This window comes from Gallinula chloropus (genome assembly GCF_964237585.1).
Source record: "Gallinula chloropus genome assembly, chromosome: 1".
In the NCBI taxonomy this organism is placed as follows: domain Eukaryota; kingdom Metazoa; phylum Chordata; class Aves; order Gruiformes; family Rallidae; genus Gallinula; species Gallinula chloropus.
The window spans coordinates 88,193,495-88,211,408 of NC_140085.1; the positions used below are offsets into that span (position 1 = coordinate 88,193,495).

A 17,914-nucleotide genomic window follows, 5' to 3' on the forward strand; every position below is an offset into this window, starting at 1 on the left:
ACAGCCTCACGTCCTCAAAGCTGAAGGGCACTGCAGGACAGTCCTCTCCTTCCCCAGCGACTTTAGTCTGGTATCTCCCTCAGGCAAAGGTCACTTACCTCACATTCAGAGTGAGGGGTCCCTCCGATCATTTCCAGGGAAAGCCTCCATCCCCTTTCTGTCAGAGGCTTGGTCAGCAACACTTAACTGGGTTAAGACTGCACCCAAGGCTCCCTCACACCCCACAGCCTCCTGCAATCTTGGTGAAAGACTTGGCCAACCCAGAAAAGCACCCTCAGCTCTAATTTCTGCTGAGCTTTGCACTAGTGCCCCTTACAATTCAGGTAGCTGCGGTCTGGACAAAGGCCAGGGGAACTGGTCTCTCTAGCAAAGCCAGTTCCTTCCTCCAGCTTCCGCGGCGGGAAAGCACGCGCTGCGAACGGCAGCGATGGGGCGTTGATTGGGTATCAACGTTAAGCCACAAATGAAACCCAACATGCTGAACTGGTCTGCAAAAGACACAGCTCTCCAGGCTAAGAGCCCAGGACTAGGCAGACAAGCCTGTTGTTTTGTTTGTGCCAAATTCCTGCTTCTTACACACCTTTGGCCGGCCCCCACAGTGTTTTTACCGACGCAGCTCCAGTCTGGCAAGCCAGATCTTCCTCTGAGGGGCAGGAGGGGACCAGCAGTGACAGCGCATCCATCACCGGCTCTGCAGGGCGGTACCAGTTACTTCCTTTCCCGGCCCATCTCTAGGGTCTGTACTGCAAACAGGGCAGGGCCAGGCACTGCCAAAGCATCAGCGGGATGAGGGGGAACAGATCAAAAGCAGAGATCAAGAGAGGGCAGGAGGCAGGACCGAGCACAGGGCCATCCCACCCTTCCTGCTTCCTCCTGGGCTTCGGTTCAGTGCTCCATAGCCCAAACACCTCTATCTCCAAAATTGTCCATTTGGGCATTTGTCTCCCTCAGTGACACACGCGTGCTGCTTATCACCACAACTGTTTTCACTGGGCAGCAGCATCCTGTGGATTTTTCCAGCAAAGCCACAGAGGCAGAGTACTGGGCAGAGTGAGTACAGCTCCAAGGCCAGGTACTCCCCCCCTAAGAGAGGCCTTCCTGAAGAGCAGGTGCCAGAGAGGGTCTAGGGAGGGCTGCTTCCATGCTTCCTCAGCCTTTCCGAGCTCTCAGCACGATGGGGATGGGAACTGGCGGCTTTCCTCAGGAGAGCCGCACCTACGGGCGCTGTTGAGGCGAGATCCCCGCGTGTTGTTTTAGCGGGGCACGGGCTCGCACCCACACAAACAAGGAGCACCAGCTTTTCCTCCTCGTGCCACTCCTCCTCCCTGCCAGGCCCAAATAAGGAACTCTTGCCATGAATCCCACACTTTGTAATTCACGTGCAAAACACAGAAGACAGGAGGCAGAAAAACCTGTTCCCACTCCAGTCATGCATCATATCCCCCCCAGCCCCTCCCTTGCTGCATTTGCTCCCCAACATTTGAGACTTCAGGTGTTCAAAGCAGCCACCTACCAGTCTTTCTTCAGGAGTGACAAACGAGTTTTTGCATGTCACTGTGGTGGTGGTGGGGGGGGGAGGAGTAGGAGAGGCGGGGGTTGGTGGGTGGGGGGACAACGACAAAAGCAGCCTCAAAAAGGTTAAGCCACATGCTTGCAGGGCCTCTCCCAGCCACAGCATAGGAATGCTTGAAGGCCAGAACAGCGTTTTTGTTGTTTGCTGGTTTGAAAGGATAAGAGGAAGGAGTGGGACAAGTGAATCTGGTTTCAGTTTATTTCCAGAACTTTACTGTACAAAATATGCAAAGTGTAAAACTGTTTTACGTTTCGGTTTAAAAACAACAAAACCCCATCCAGCTATAACTTAAGAGAACCCAGCTTGGAACAGAACAACTTACTAGGCTAGACCCACAGTGCATTAATGTCACAGACACCAGGAATTTGCTTACTTAAGTCCACAATTAGAAAAGAACAGAATGACCATGTACCATTGCAGCTAAAAAGTCACATGTGCAAAGAGGAGGGGGGCAGGAGGGTCAGGGGGAAGAAAGAAATGCTGGTTAGTGTCTATTATTTAGAAAACCTTGGCAAAACCCATCTTACTATACACAGTTTGTGTAGAAAAAGAGTATTACACAGTGATCAAAAGAGGGTGAGGGGGAAGGGCATCTGCGCCCACCCCTCTCCCCAAGACACAATAACGCTTAATCAAAGAAACAGGCACATGAGAGTGTAAGGTTCCTTCACAGTCAGGCCCGTGCGGGTAGCAAGCCCCTCACCTTGGAGCATCATCCCTCGCTTCGGAAGCAGCCAGAGAGAAGGATTCCCTCCCTTGGGCAGAGCACACACGGGGCAGGACTGGCTGCCGGTGTCACCCGGGGCTTCATCACGTTGATAAAAACCAGTCTCTTGGAGGGATGCAGAGGGGCAGAGAACACCAGCTATGCTGCTGGTGTTTCGGGGGGGCCCAGCTCAGGAGTACCCCAAAGCAATCCACACCAGTTGCGCAGCAGCTGTTGGAAACGGCAACTTTTGGTCATCATCTAATCGGAGGCAGCAGCCCAAACGCAGAAGGATGTGTATTCCTGTAGGAGACTTCATGCCCCAAGGCCATAACTCTTTTAGGAGAATAGAAAATTTGGGGGTTTTAATTGAAAAAAAACAACCAACCAACAAACAAACCAACCAAAACACCACAAAACCCCCACAGCTCGATCCCGAGCACGTTTCCATCTTAAACACAGCTTCAACACTGAACCACCAAGCCCTGCTTGAGGCTTTACGCACGTACAACGCCAACAGCTATCAGGGGAAGAGCACAGAGACAGACAGACATACGGAAGCGACACGGGAATGTGGGCTCCGCGTGCACATGTCGCCCACACCCCCCTCGTGCAGCAGCCGGGCAGCGCTGAGCACGACTGAGCAGCAGCGCCTGGCACCCCAGGACAGCCTTTTCGCAGAAGATGGCAAGTCTTTTGTTTCACCTTTGAAAACAGGGAAGTTTGGGAAGCAGGAGGAAACTGGCTCGAGTAGGTTTCCACAGTCAGCACAGTATGGATCTTCCCAGTTCCTTCAGCAGCAAGCACTGGAAACAAGCACCCCTCAAAGGCAACTTTTAAAAGCTGCTTGTGCAGGGCCAGCTTCAGAAACTGCCTCCCCACAGCTTCTGCTGTACTTGGCAAGGGCTGATTCCCAAGGCTTTTACACAGAGACCCTCATTCCAAAGGAAAAGGTTAAGAGGCTCCACGAGGGCTTGGATCTGTTCAGACTTCCCCCAAAACTGCACCATATCATGTGCTGCCCCTAAGCTGCAAGCCGCAGCCCCAGCACCTCCCCATCCCAGAGGATACTTGTTCTGCCTCAGTGGGGAACTCTGAGGGGGAAAAGAACACAGGGAGGGGAGGATGGGAGCTGGACGTGGAATGACTGAAGTTGTTGGCAGGAAAACTTTTAAAGGCGAGAGTCAGAGAAATAGCCGGCAGAGACTGGAATCAGATCTGCCTTTCTCTCCAATATTCCCCTCTGGGGAGGGATTGCTCTTCAAGGCACCCAGGACAACTCCAGAAGCAGGAGCTGACCTTGCTCTGAGCAAGCTGCATCACACCACCCTCTCATGCCCAGTGCATTGCACCCCAGCCACCCCGCTACAGGCAGTGGAGTGCAGGCAGCAGCATCTCCCCTCTGCAGGGGGAGGACTGGTAGTAGCAAGCAGCCCCTCCACCTCCCAAGCTAATCACGGGGGGCTTGGTCAAGGACCGAATGGTATGGAGGGAAGTGATACAATGCTTCTGCTCTTGGGAGCGCTGTCTGCTCTGTTCCCATGAGCTGAAACTCCTGGGGGGCAGCCCCACAGAGCTGACACAATGATGGCTGCAGCCACACAGCAACAGCAGGCTAAGCACACGTGCTGACCATCTCTGCCCAAGCCTGAACACACGACTGGTAAGGTATTAGGGCTCTGCAATAAATCCAAATCTTTCACTCTTTCAAAATGGAGGAGAAAGCCAGCTTTCGTGGAAACCCACAGCCATTTCCATCTGCTCTGGAACAGTTGAAAGCCTTAGCTGCATCTGGTTTGGGGGAAGATGTCAGCACGGCTTTGGATTTAGGCTGTAACAAATCCGAGAGCAAGCAAACAAACAAAGCCTTTTAAAAGTATCCAAGCAGCATACTTGAGAGTCACAGGAAAAACACCAACATGGAAGAGAGGAGCGGGGCAAGACCACTCCAGGCCAGGCAACACAGCACCCTATTGAATGGTCCAGCCCTTAGCAGAGGATGTCCAGTGCAAGGAACGTTGCTCACTTCCCCACAAACAGGGTTGTCTCGTAAACCATTTAGAATTCTAAAAAAAACCAAAACCACAAACCAATACCCAGCCACGTACAAGCATCCAGGCTGGGAGAGAGGAGGGAGAAAAGGCATAAGGAGACAATGCAGGATAGGAGAGGCAATAGGAGAACAGCCTGCGCTTGGCTGGCAAACCCCACGAGCCTTATTTACGCTCAGCTCTTGGCAAGCTCTGCTGAAGTCAGGACTGCAGGATTTGGATCAGAGCTTCTTTCCCTGTGACTCGTTTCTTACTCATTAGCTGGCTATAAACAGAGTTAAACAAACCAGTCTGCTCCCACTGCTCGGTATTTTTTAGAAAGAATCTGAATTCCTATAGATGCCACAGACCCATCTGTGGATCTCAAAAGCACTTGATGACGAGTTTAGTCTCGCAACACCCCAGGGAGGTAGGTATGACAGTGGTCCCCTGATTTTGCACAGAGAGAGGAAAATGAGAGACCCTGATGAGTAGAATGCCATTAAAAAACAAAAGCAAGGAATGTCCCAGAGTCCTGATTCCCCTTCTAATCTGTCCTCACCCCTAAGCAGGCTGCAACTCTTAAAGAGTCCGCCTGAGAGGCCAAACACTCTCCCTTCAGGTTTCATCGGGCCGCTGGCGCAGGGAAGAGCGTTTAACCAAGGAGCTGGCCCCCATGGACAGCGTCCTTTTCGGCAGCAGGCAGGAAAGGCAGTGCCTGAACCACAGCACGCAGATGAGGGAGCAGGCCCAGCGCGGGCGAGCACACCCCGCTTCCCTCTGGCCCTCCACACGTTCAAGGATCTAATGCAATTAAGACATGAGTTTCCTGAGCAGGTACTGTCCGACAAGCCCCCACACGGGGCAGGGAAAAGGGGAAGGAAATCCTGGGAAAGTAAGGAAGTTTTGCAGAGGTGCCGGAGACGAGGCGCTGTCATGCAGACGGGCACACCCAAGCCCCTGGCAAGGTGGTTCTTGTTCTGGCTGCAGAGGAACATGCGAATTCAGCCACGGGCAGTAGCCTCCACAGAGGTGCAAGCACTCCACAGTCTCCCGAATCTGCTCCCAGACTCTCTCACCTTGCTGGATACACGCATCCTAAAAGCCAGATGTATACATCCTTAGGAGAGCCAAGTGTGAGATACTAAACACCCCCCTGCCCTTTTTTAAGGGGGAAATTATCTACTTTTTCAAAATAAAATACTGCCAAGGCCACAGTCAATAAAGAAGCCCCCATACAGACTACCAGAAAGCCTGACTGAGAAAGAAGCCCAAAGTTCAGAGAAGGGAAAACCCTCCCATCCTTTACGGGACGGGCCTAATCCCATCACGTACCACACAACCTAATTTCTTCACCACCATGTCCACCCCGGTACATGGAGAAGATCTGGGTGACCGCCACCCAGGCGCTCACAGGAAAGGTGTGGGAGACTGCAGGTGTCATTTGGAGGGTCCGAAGTGGTGATTCCCCATCCCTCACCAGGGTGTTCCCTTGATCCCAAGAGGACTATCTGCAGGTGCTACTGAATATGTAGCTTCATCGCTGCACAAGCTGGAAGAGGCTGGACCCCGCTGCTTAAGGGGGCTGCTCCCTCCCATCAGCTTGTGGTGGGCACTGACCAGCCCACACCAGCCGCACCACACAGGACTGGCAGAGACCCACTCCCTTGTCTTAGCCAGGCCTCCTCATGCTGCTGGGAATGGGGGGCAGCTCCACAAGCTAGCAAGGGAACCCAGAGAAGGTCTGGGGAAAGCCAGAAGGGACGGGGGGGGGGCTGTCACAGGCCGCCTCAGAAGACAATGCACCCTGACAGTGAAAGGCACTGGCACATGCACGTTGCCAAACTGCAGCCCCCATGTTAAGACATCTGTATGGAGGGCAGGTCAGCTCCTGCCTGAGAGAAATATGTGCGTGGCAAAACAGGGCAGGGGCGTCTCAGAGGGACCTGACTGAAGGCAGGTCACTGCCAGCCTTGGAGCTAGCTCCAGAGTCACACAATGGATGCACTCTGCTGGCAGTCAGCTTCAGGCACTGGCTGAGACCCATTGTTCAAAGCAAACCTTTCGGAACCCTGCAAGTCGTGGGCACCGAAAGCTGCACTGATGGGCAAAGGCAGCATTACAAACTGAACCGCAATTTAAGAGCTGCCCATGTCCTGCAGAGGCAGATCCCAGCACTAAGCAGGAACTCCCAAAAGGCCAAGGCAGGCAGGCAGGCTTTACACATTCAGACAAAGTTTGGTATTTCTTAGCTACAGCTGAAGGCGTATGGTGGGGAAGGACACACTGCAGCGTTCCTGGAGCACAGCAGTTCTCCAAAGCAAGTGCACGTGGCCGAGGTCAGCCCTTCCCTGGCTCCTCTCCTCAAGGAGGGAAGTGCTTTTGCCTCTATTTCCTCTAAACTCACTCGGAAGCTGGCTGGAAAGGGAGGGGCACATTCCTGCCTGCACCCCCCCCTTCTCCTCAAAGAGGCTGTCAGACATAGGGAGGGTCTGTGATTTATCTGAGGGGCCGCCAGCTACTTACCTACCCTGTCCCAGTGCAAATACGCAGCCCTTGCAGGTGCAAAAGGAGGCGGCGGTAAGGCAGATCCCAAGGGGACCGTGGCTGGAAAAACACATCTGGAAAGCCAGACAGAAAGGGGCAGAAACAGGGAGCCGTGGGAGCACCCAACACGGATGCAGGAGAGGGGGAAGCAGGAGAGAGAAAAGTGAGTCGGGTCAAGCAAAACAGTTTCACTAACGAGCACTGGTCAAAAATAAATTGTGGAGCTGCAAGATGGGCTGGATCCAGTTTCAGAGACACCGAGAGCAAAACCATCCCGCTCCGCTCATACAGGCCCAGCACTGATGGGAGAGGGCACAGGGAGAGAAGGAAAAGCATCAGCCTGCAGTCTTCAGAGTAGGAGGCTGACAGAAGCAGCCCTCCTGCACCCACCCTTCGATACGCTCTCCTCCCCAAGTGAAAGGGGACTGCAATTCCCCCCCTTATTGTGCAAGCAGGTTTCTGTAGCAGAGAGGTGAGCAACTTGCTCTCAGAATCAGCTACAGGTAGGAGAAGGGGAGACACAAAAGCACAGGTGCACACACAGCGTAAGGCAGCGCTCCAACAAAAATACCAATGTTGCAACCGTGTGGAGAGAGAGGGGGAAGCTTACAGTGTGCCTGGAAGGGGGGCAAGGGGAGAAGGAAGAAAGAAAAGAAAAATTAAAAAAAAAAAATCAATTTGTTCTGTCTCCAAGGCTGAGCTAACCGAGCCAAGTCACCCTGTCACCTCTTAAGATATTTCTTTCTAGATAAGATATCCCAACTCCCCCCTCCCCTTTCCAAATAAAGTGCAGATGGTCAAATATTACTGGTCCATCATCTGCCAGTTTCAATCAGCATTGGGGAAATTAAACCCGAAAGCACAATATTGAAAAAAAATAATAATCAATCCCCAAACAACCCACCCTCAGAATCCCTCAGACCGATGTCTCAGACTGTAAGCGGAGGACAAATTTATGAGATTTGGGGTCTATGAACTCTTCCGAGAGTTTGATGAAGGGGATTTTCTTCACATTAACAACAAGGCTGAAGTCCAAGCACTTGAGGACAAAAACAACGCCGTCCTGTAACCCGCTTGTGACCGCTTCCTCGCTGACAAGCGTCCACTGCTTGGAGAACCAGCGATCCCTGTCGTACTGGAGGGTCGGGCCTGGGTTGAGGTAACGCTCCAGGAATGCCTGCCAAGAAAGGGACACGCATTAGCGCTGGCCCCGCGAATGCACCTTGGTCTTCCCGTCCCCTGCTACGTCTCCGCGAGCATGGGAAAATGGTTTCAGCTTCCGTGCTTCAGGAGACATCCTCTCCCCAGTCCCTCCTGGCCTTTCAGACCCCAGGAGCAGACACAGCCACCGAAGGATCCTCCTTCGGTCCATCCCAGCAAGCTTGCAAAGCTGTAGCCCTGACTTCTGCCATCAGCGGGACATTCTGGCAGCAGTTCAGTAGAGTAGAGCAGAGGCCACTTACTCCCTACCAGCCCCACAACCCACCCCAAAAATCGCAGTCCCAGGCAGGCAGGTGGGATAGCTGGTCCTCTCTCCTTCAGGCCAAGCTAAGCTTGAAAGTGGAGGTTTCCACGTCTGCAGCCTGAGGCCACCAAACCAAAAGCAGAACAGGGAACACTGTCATCTCCTTTGCCACGTTACTGGCAGAACAACTCCCCCTTGCATCCCCAGGCAAGGTCCCAAGTGGATCCCCGTGAGAGAGTGCTAAGCCCCTTCTCCTGACAGCATTTCTGCTCTCAGCCTAGTGAGTCTCGGGGAAATGCCCAGGAGTAAATTCTCCTATTTCTGACCCTTCTCTAGGACTGAGGTATGTTTTTTAGCAGGGAAGGTGGACAGTGGGAGGGAGACACTGTTACCTGTTTCCCTCCTCATCATTCAGTCCCTCCCTGCACCTGCAAGTCACTGCTCACAGCCAGGGTGTGAAGTGGCAAACTGACATTTGACCAAGCGGCCCAGGAATTAGAAACAAAGGCTGTCAGTCAGGCAGGGATTCAGGCAACAATTCAAAGCAGCCCAAAATGCAGCACTGCAGAGGGGACAAAATAAAAACCCAAGCCTGGTCCTTTACAGATTGCCACCTGCTACCATGAGCCAGATGGGAGAACACCCTGTGACTCGAGGCCACCCTCTCAAGACACTTTTTTGATACTCCCTTTTTGCTGAACTGGATATGAGAACAACTGTCTTTCTGAAAGTGCTGTGAGATAGAGGTGATGCTGTAGAGGGAACCATTACTTCCCTGATGCCACCTACAATGCCCTGATCATATCACAGACAGCAACCATCAAAGCTTCCACACACCTCTCCTGACAATCTTCTGTTCTGCAGGCACACACAAGTGTGCCATCCCTGTCTCCCTCCCTCCTACACCCACACTAGAGAAAGCATTACCTTTGGTGTCATGTTATTGGTGATGCAGAAGGCCAAGTGTTGCAAGATGCTCTCCATGCTGTGGTACTGCTGCTGGCGGGTGGTGCGAAGGTACTTCTGCAGAGCTCTTGCCATGGAGGGGAAGATTGCCTGGGCTGCTTCTCGGGGGTCCATCATCTCTCCTGGAGCTTTCTGCTGTTCCTCTGCCTGGAGGCGTTTGATGTGAGTGAAAGCCTCCTCTACTGCAACCACAAGTCTGCAGAAGGAAAATCGGGACAGCGAGTGTCACAACAAGAGAGGCAGGGTGGGTTTGTGGTTAAGGCAGAGCCTGGGAGTCAGGATTTACAAGCTCCCATTCGCATCTCTGCCACTGACTCACCGCCTGCCATCAGGCCACTTACGCAAAATCTTCTCTGCTGACAGTCTAAGGGGTAGATAGCAGCTTTTCTTTCCCTGTTCAAGCCATCCAGCGACTGAGGGTCATAAACCAGGATTAAGACTTTAAAAGCCGGAGCGTTGTACTTGGTTCTGCCAACGCAGCATAAACATCAGCTGCATGACTCAAAACAAGACACAGCTGCCCTTGCATTTACAGCACGGCTTTGAAAGCAGCGGGCCCAGCACGCAGCACTGCAGCACCAAGCAGAAGGATGGGCGAGCAGTCGGGAAGGGGCTGGCTACCAGCTAGCGTGAGCCGAGACACAGACTGCCCCACCGCTTTCTGTGCTCACAGGCTGTAAGTCAGAGCAGAGTCTATCAGCTGGGTACAGACCCTGTGCTGCCAAATGACTGCTCTTCATTGCAAACACACACACACACACACACACACACACACCCCTACCCTGCAACAAACAGCAACGGGGATCCCGTCTGCACTCCTAACGCTGCAGCTAGAGACAACCTTTTGCAAGGCATTCCTGTGTTGGCACAGGTGAGCAAACACCATAAAGAGGCAAACAAATGCCATACAACACTTGCAGGTTAGCCCAGTACCAAGGAACAAGTGAGGGGCTACACTGAATAAGTTAAGTGAGGAAAAAAAATAATGGTAATGGAAGCGTCACCCAACAAAACTCTTCTGCTCCTCCAGACAGCCCCTGTTTCCCACTAGATTTCCACTCAAGTCATCAACTACTGTCCACACTGTCCTTAAAATCCAAAGCATCTTAAAGCTGGGGAAAATGCCTCGTGACAAGCAGAGGTGTAGCATGCACCTTTCAGACTGCATGAGCAACAGCAGGCGAAGCCCTGACCCCTGCCTATCTTGTTTAATTTGACTTGGGAGAAGCAGGGGGTGGAAATCACATTCTTACAATCTCAACTCTTTTTGTTGCAGCTCTGATCTTCCTCCTTTGAAACATGTGGCTCTATCTTCCAGCAACTGACGGTTTTCCTCTGACTAAGCAGCTGGTCTAACCAAGCCCAGCAAGCAAGGGAGATGCGCCCGAGCCAGGATGCTACACTGCACAGAAAGGCAAGAGCCAGTTCCTGTTCTCCAAGGCCAGAACAGAGCCCCAGTGACAGCAGCTATGGAGAACAGGTCAGACCAAAGCAGGCTGGCAGTGGGGGGAAGACACTGTACCAGCATTTTCCCACTGAAACATAAACCACCTGAAGAGAACACAAAACAAGCCAGCTCCTTCCAGTCACGGCACATTCCTTCCGAGCACGGCTCCGTCCGGGGGTGCCTGACCACAAGCAGCTCGCCTCAAACTGACAGGTACAGGTAACTACAAAGCGTAACGAGGCTGCAGAGCAAACAGAGGCACCATCTCGGGTCACCTCAACACAGCATTAACTCCGCAGCCTGAGCGCGGCTGGCGGAAGCCACGCCTGTGGTCCAAAATACAACACAACCAGTGCTGGTCACGTCTTTCCTCCTCAATTCACTGAAAAGGGCAAACCAGCCCTTTTACCAGTCTGCAAACACGAATATTCTTCTCGCCCATGAACAGGCAACACCAAGTCTCTACCGATCCTGTCCCTGGGTTACTTGAGCTGAGACGACAAGCCTGGGCACGGGGGGGAAATAATGGGATTTCCTACAGCGAGTAACTGCAGACTTGTCAAGCGCTGGACTGCTTCCTAATCCGTGACACTGCATTAGCTTATCTGGCATAATAAACACAAGCTCTGCTTTACGCATGTTCTCCAGATAATTCCAGTCACAAGCTGTCACCGGCCCGCGCGCATCTGGGTTTCGCACGCTTCTTCGCTGCGACAGCCAATCCCCAAGCCCTTAATCACAGGTGTCCTGACTCCCCTCTGCCCCCTCCCACCCTCCCCACCACGGGGCTGGGCAAGCCCCACGCAGCCGAGCCCCGCAGCAGCGCCCAGAAGGGACAGCTTTACCTGGCACGGCGTTTTTTCACCCGGCGCTCGTGGTCGGCCTCTTCGTAGTACAGCTCATTGTGGCTGGAGTCCCTGCGGCGGGCCGCGGCTGCTATCATGGCGCGGGACTGCCCGGAGGCGTTGTTGCCTGGGCCTTTGGGAGGCGAGGAGAGCAAAAAGGAGACAAGAAGGTGGGGTTACTGCCACAGCACCCGGACTGGGACAGACCAGCACGGCACAGCACCAGCCACAAGTGCTGCCGAGGCTATAAACCCTTCCCGGTCCTCGGGAGCTCAGGCAGAACCCCCGCCAGACGGCACAGGCTTGCAGAGGAGGCTTTGGCGTGTGGACGAGGGAAGTTAGTTGGGATGAAGGATCTCACGCGACATACACAGAAGGCAGAGGTGAGGTGCACAAGCCAAGGATGCAACTTACCACCCATTATATAGGTTTTCAGTTTGAAGGCAACGGCAGCTGGAGCACACCACATTTCAGCAACAAGACAATATGAGAGCAGCGAGAAGCGGGGAGTTGCACAGAGGAGAAAGACAAACAAGAACATCAAGAGACATGGAGATGAGCGAACAAAAGCCAAACTCCAGAGTGTCACACGCAGGGGAGGATAAACAGGATGCAGGGGCATCAGGGTCACCTCTAGGCAAAGTACAGGGCTTTCCAGAAGGGCAGATGCTGTCACGGCAGCAGTCCTGCAATTGGGTGGGCTGGGAGTCTACACACAGAGTAGCTCCTCAAAGCTCTTGCCATTAGTGCTGCTGCTGCTGCTAATAGATCCTGCACAGCTACTGGAAGAGGGAAGCTGCAGCCTGCTCTGTGACCTGGACGAGTGACAGAGCTGTCTAGTACAGCACCTGAACTAGCGACCTTAAAAGGCAGCACTGGGTGCTGCAGCTTCCCCCATGAAGCTCACAGCTCTGGGTGTTTGGGTGGTGGTGGTGAACTGTTGCCCCAGAAGAATCTACCAACCCTTCTACCTAGGTACAAGATAGAAGTGGGTCTACCCAGTGGGAAGAATGAGAAATCTAGGACAGTCTCCAAACCACCAAGAGCTGCACTTCTGACTAACTCCTCTGAAAGCCCACACTTTCCACTGGCAGAGGTTAAGGCCAATTGCACAGACATGCTTAAAATTGTTCTGCTCATGCAAGGGCAACTTTTTAATTCTTTCCTGAAAAGCACAAACCAGATTCAGAGACAGAAGCCTGAAGCTCAGCAGTGGGAAGGACGAGCATTCATACAGCTTCTAAGGAGTCTATACACTTCAGACTTTGTATGACTGCCTTGAAGTGGATGATGTGACTCAAGGGAGACACTAGGTCCCAAATTTGGGTTAGAACTGTGATTTGCCTCGTTGGCAATGCCTGGTGATGAAAATCCTGGTTTTGAAGGTAAGCCTCCCCACTCTGTGTAAGAGAGATTACAGCAAGATGTCTTTCCTTCCTGGCTGCTCCACGATCAAACACAAAAGCTGCCAACAAATTAGGCTGCCTTAATAGCATTACTGTCTTTTCACACAGAGGATGTCAGAGACTGCCAGGACAGCAAGCTGCAGCCAGAAGCACATTCTCCTTCAAAAAATGGATGGGAAGCTTCTTAAGGACATGCCTCTAAGAAGCCTGAGACTTCCATGTCTGTAAAGGCAGTGGCACTGCACAAGGAACAGCCCAGGGAACCAGTGCCGGCCCTGAAGGGAAGGCACCAGCTTTTAGGCTCTGGATGGCTCATGAGCTTGACATTGGAAAAGCCTGCAAGCCATGCCTGGAGCTTGCTTCTGGTTCCTTCTCTCCCACCCAGGTTTTGAGAGCTAGCAGCTCCTAAGCTACTAATGCTACCAGACCATAATTTTTCCTTCCCCCTGAGCTCAAAGAGCCCCAATGTCCCAGCAGGTGCTGCAGGAACAGAGACCCTGCCACCTCCTGAGGAGATGCTGCAATGCAGAACACAAGCCAGGTAGTAACCAGAATGGCACATCCTGCAGCCAGCCCGGAGGGCCACTCGGTTTGAATGTTGTGTGCACTCATGGGGCTGGGAAGCCCTCACTTTCCATACATCAAGCCTCATTGAGACTGAGCAGCCAAAATTAAAGACCCCACTCTTCTAGAAGTGACAAGCAAGTCTGATGGCTTCCCCCCACCAACTCAAACTCTTTCTCTCCCACCTGAGAACTTCCTCACTCCAGGCAGCAGGGGACACACAATGAGCAAGCCTGACACTCTTCCCCCTGCTTCCCTTAAACCCTTCCTCTGTCAGGATGATGACATCTCACTGTAAGGTTCTAAACTTCCAATTACTTTTACGGATTCAGAAGTGCTGCATCAGGTTTGGTGAAACATTTGGAATAAGGTCTTTGAAACTTCTGGAATTGCAAAACATGCAAAAAAACCTCCACCAACCAACCCAACCCACTGCCCCCCCATAAGACCCTGTAGCTTTGCTGAAGGTACAACAACCCCAGAATCATAGTTTTCCCGTGCAACTTATTCTTCATACTTTGGTCTCCACACCCTGTGCACAGAGCCACCTTACCCAGCTACTTCTCCCTTCTGGCTCTCAAAGCCTTTCAATACTGATGAATTCACAGGCAAGATGAGCCTTACCACATCTTGTCACAGGACTTATCGGGGGCTCTGGACCACAAAATCCTGCCTACACAACTTCCACCAAAGGAATGCGCATTTCGTAAGCACTGTGATGGCTGGGCACACCCTGCTTATCAAACCTAGCTTTCACTGACAGGATTTGTAAGTGTGAAATGATTAAGTCCAGTTTTCACTGCTTTGAGTGTCCACAGGGATCCACCCACCCGTCCTCCCATAGGCCCCCTCTAAACCCCAAAAGTCAAAAACAGGTTTGTAGAACAGCAAAGCTCAGGAGGAACAGTTATCCCGTCTGAATTTCCAGGGTCTGCTTAGCATCAGGATGACTCAGGAGCATGGCCATGCATAAGCCAGCCACAGCTGATTTAACTGCTAAAGCTGCTCCTTCCCACATTGGTATTGGTCTCCTTCACTTTCCTGAAGGCAGCGCATGGAAGCGGCACTGTAAATAACCAAGGAACTCTTTTTTGTTAAAAGCTGTGTTGCCAGTACTAGCACAACCAAGGAGATGACCCAAGGGTGACAAAAAGCAGAGGCTGCCTAGAACAAGCAGAGGTGCTTGAGAAGTGTTCGTTAAGCCACCCGTAATAATTAAGCCTGACCCAAACCTTGGCGGGTTTCACCGGGCAAAGACAAAAGCCTTATTGTGGGCTCAACACATCTGTAAAGTCATCTGGAACCGGCAAACTCAGCATTGTTAGGAAGATTTCCAGCAAGAGACAAGGAGTTGGCAAAGCAAAAAGGTGAGAATGTGTGCATAACAAAGCATAAAGCCAACCCAGCCCTTCCCCATCCCACCCAGCCTCAGAGACTACATTTCACCTCACCTACCATCAACATTGTAGACTTTCAGGCCAGCCATGTGCTTGGCTGCACGGGATTTGGAGGCTGTTAACAAGGCTGGGTTGTAGACTGTGAAATCTCTGTAGTAATTTTCCAGAACCACCAATGCAGCTCGCTGGATGCTAGTGAAAGGGAAGAAAAAGGAAAAAAAAAAATTACAAGAGAAACTCCCACAATAACACATCAAATTCTTTTGTTTTCATAAAATAAATACATTTAAAAAAAAAAAAGGGAAGAAGAAATAGCCACAGTATTTGGAATAGGTTGTTCATGCCCACAGGACGGTGTAATATGCAGAATACTAACTACTCTCTCTGGGACCTGAAATGTCACTGGAGGTGCAAGACAAACGTGCTTGCCCTCAGCTCAACAGGAGGATGACAGCAAATCCCTGACCTGCGGCAGGGCAAAATGCCGAACGAGAGCTCAGCAGCGGGGCAGAGACCTCGCCAGGCTGGGGGCCGGAGCACCGCGCTGGTTTCTGCTGTAGCTGGCCAGCCTTGATGGCAGGACCAGCTCAGGATGGATGCTTTTCCCTCTGAGTCATTTTCAGCCGCGCCTTGCTGCTCCCCAGATCTCCTCCATCCCAGCACTGACAAGAGTCCCATCTCTCCAGCTTTCACGGCAAGATAAAATCGATGCCTGAGGAGTGCGGCTGAGAAGGGATTACCTCAGTATTGCTTTGTTGAATCCCAGGCAAGGGACAGAATACGGAGCAGCGACGCTCCCTCCCTCCCTCCCTCCGAAGGGATGCCTCTACATCAAAGGCTGACACACCGGAGCAAAACAGCACGCACGCCAGCAGCGGGGAAGGCTCAACCCCAGAGGTATCTTCCTTCCCAATCACTTCAACAACAGAGCTGTCTGTAGGCACCGCTACTAACAAACACAACAGGATTTCACAACAGGCCAGAGCTGTGGTGGGGTTTGGTTTTAAGTAACAACAACAAAGCCAATGCACACACCGGACATTGGATGCAGCGCTCTCCACGTTGCTGGAGCTCCACGCACCAAGGTGGCGTCCGGCTGGCAGCAGCAGCCCTCTAGCAAATCACCCCCCATCACCGAATCCGGCCAGGTGGAGTTTGCCAGGAGCCCACACTTAATTTCACTCTGAACCCACAAAAACTGCAAGGGAACTGCCAACACATTTGCTGCCAGTTAATTGTAAAGTTCACACTTAACCAACAAAGCCTCTCCTCGGGAAGGCGACCCAGTATTCCCATGCATGTTACAACATAGGAAGAAAACATTGCAGGGATGGTAACGTGGGAAAATGAGACTCGAACAAATTAAGACCTAAATTCAATTCTCAGCACTACCACCAATTCAACACGTGCTCCCAGAGGAGCAATTTAAATTTTCCTGTGCCTTGTGCTAATATTAAACTTCTGCATCACACCCCTGTAGTTCAAGCACACACCCACAACCCCCCCCAATTCTCATTCTCCAGCTACCTACCCCCCCTCCACTGATCAGTGAATTCGGCGCAGATGCCAGCCCGTTCACAGGATTCTGAGAGAGAAGAACAAACCCAGACTTGTTTGCTGCGTACCTTTACCAGGCGGCATTATGGTACAGCTCCACACATTTTGTTAGCTGTGTACCTTTAAGATGAGGAATTTAGATTTTGAAGCAAATTCCACCTTTAGGACTGTTGGTGGAGTATTTTGCATCTGGCCAGAGCATCCTAAAGAAGCTTTACTTTTTGGGTACCAGTCCTTTATATCTCCTCAGGTTTGTTAAAACTCTATTTAAGGTCTCAGCTACTGATACGGTATATAAAGCCACTGTTTGTTAATGGAAGATTGTTCCCTTGATTAAAGTAGCACAGACTGAGCTGCTGCCACACACGTAGGCGCTGGCACACGAGTTTTAATTCTCCTGGCCAGAATTCTGATCTCTACCATGAATTTGCTGCAGCTTACACCCAAAATTTCATAAAGGAAGTTGTGTGGCAGCAGCCCGTATTCCCCCTTCAGACTGCATTCAAACATGACTGAGTTTTTCCATGTCCACTTCCCAGGAAGGTAAAACTCCATAGTTTCACCTCAAAATGCAACCTATGGAAAACAAGGAACAACTGAAAACAAGAAGATAAAAATGAACAGAGCTACACATAAGTCTGTTAACATAGCATGGTCATTTTGGGTGGCGTTGGGACTTCCATCCCAGCAGTGGGAAATGTTTGGGAGGTAACTCCATTGACCAACTGGCTCTATTAGGACAAAGCAAAATACATCACAGGAGAGAATAATTTATTTCAATACACACACATTTTTCCCTGGACCCCAGAGAGAATGTTATCATCAGGATGCCAGCATTCCCCACCCTACTACCCCTTCCACCCCCTCACTCAGTAACCCACCCCGCCGATTCATCGGCACACGCACCCAAAATCCAAACACAATAAAGCTTTTTACACTGCAATAAGCAACCATCGTTGCCCTGAAAAATTAACTCCCAGATATTTTTTGCTGAAGCAAGTCCAGCACAGGCTCACTCCCACATAGGAGATACCCAATCACACTGAGGGTCTGCTCCCTAGGGCGAGTGCTGTAATTGAACATCGGTCTCCTAAATTTCTACCAGCCCGTTTCCCTCTCCCACACAGTCCTCATCCTAAGCACGGCAGGTTGGGAAGACAGCTGGACCGCAACTCCTCAAATTCTCTTTTAAAGGGAAAATAATAATAAAAAAAAAAAAATTAAAGAGAAGATGCTGCAGACAAGAAAATTAGAAAGGTCACGATAATTAGCAAGAGCAAGGAGAAGGCTGAATCAGAGCCTTCTGGGCTGTGTTGCTCAACCTCCTCACCCACATCAAGGGAAGCCTCACCCTGCACAGCGCAGGACAGCCAGCCCTGCTCCACATGGGAGCTGCAAAGCAACAAGCACC

At 51.7% G+C, this 17,914-nt stretch overlaps 1 protein-coding gene across 1 annotated transcript in view; it reads right to left on the reverse strand.

Moving 5' to 3' along the window:
- Window positions 1-7,772: 7,772 nt before the first annotated feature.
- VANGL1 (VANGL planar cell polarity protein 1) overlaps window positions 7,773-17,914 on the reverse strand; it is a gene marked incomplete at both ends in the record, with an annotated part of 32,278 nt that continues 22,136 nt past the window's right edge. Inside the window, 4 exons of the mRNA XM_084277055.1 lie at window positions 7,773-8,033; window positions 9,249-9,483; window positions 11,580-11,712; window positions 15,005-15,138. Of these exons, the coding sequence (XP_084133181.1) occupies window positions 7,773-8,033; window positions 9,249-9,483; window positions 11,580-11,712; window positions 15,005-15,138 (763 nt within the window). The remainder of the gene's footprint in view (window positions 8,034-9,248; window positions 9,484-11,579; window positions 11,713-15,004; window positions 15,139-17,914) is intronic.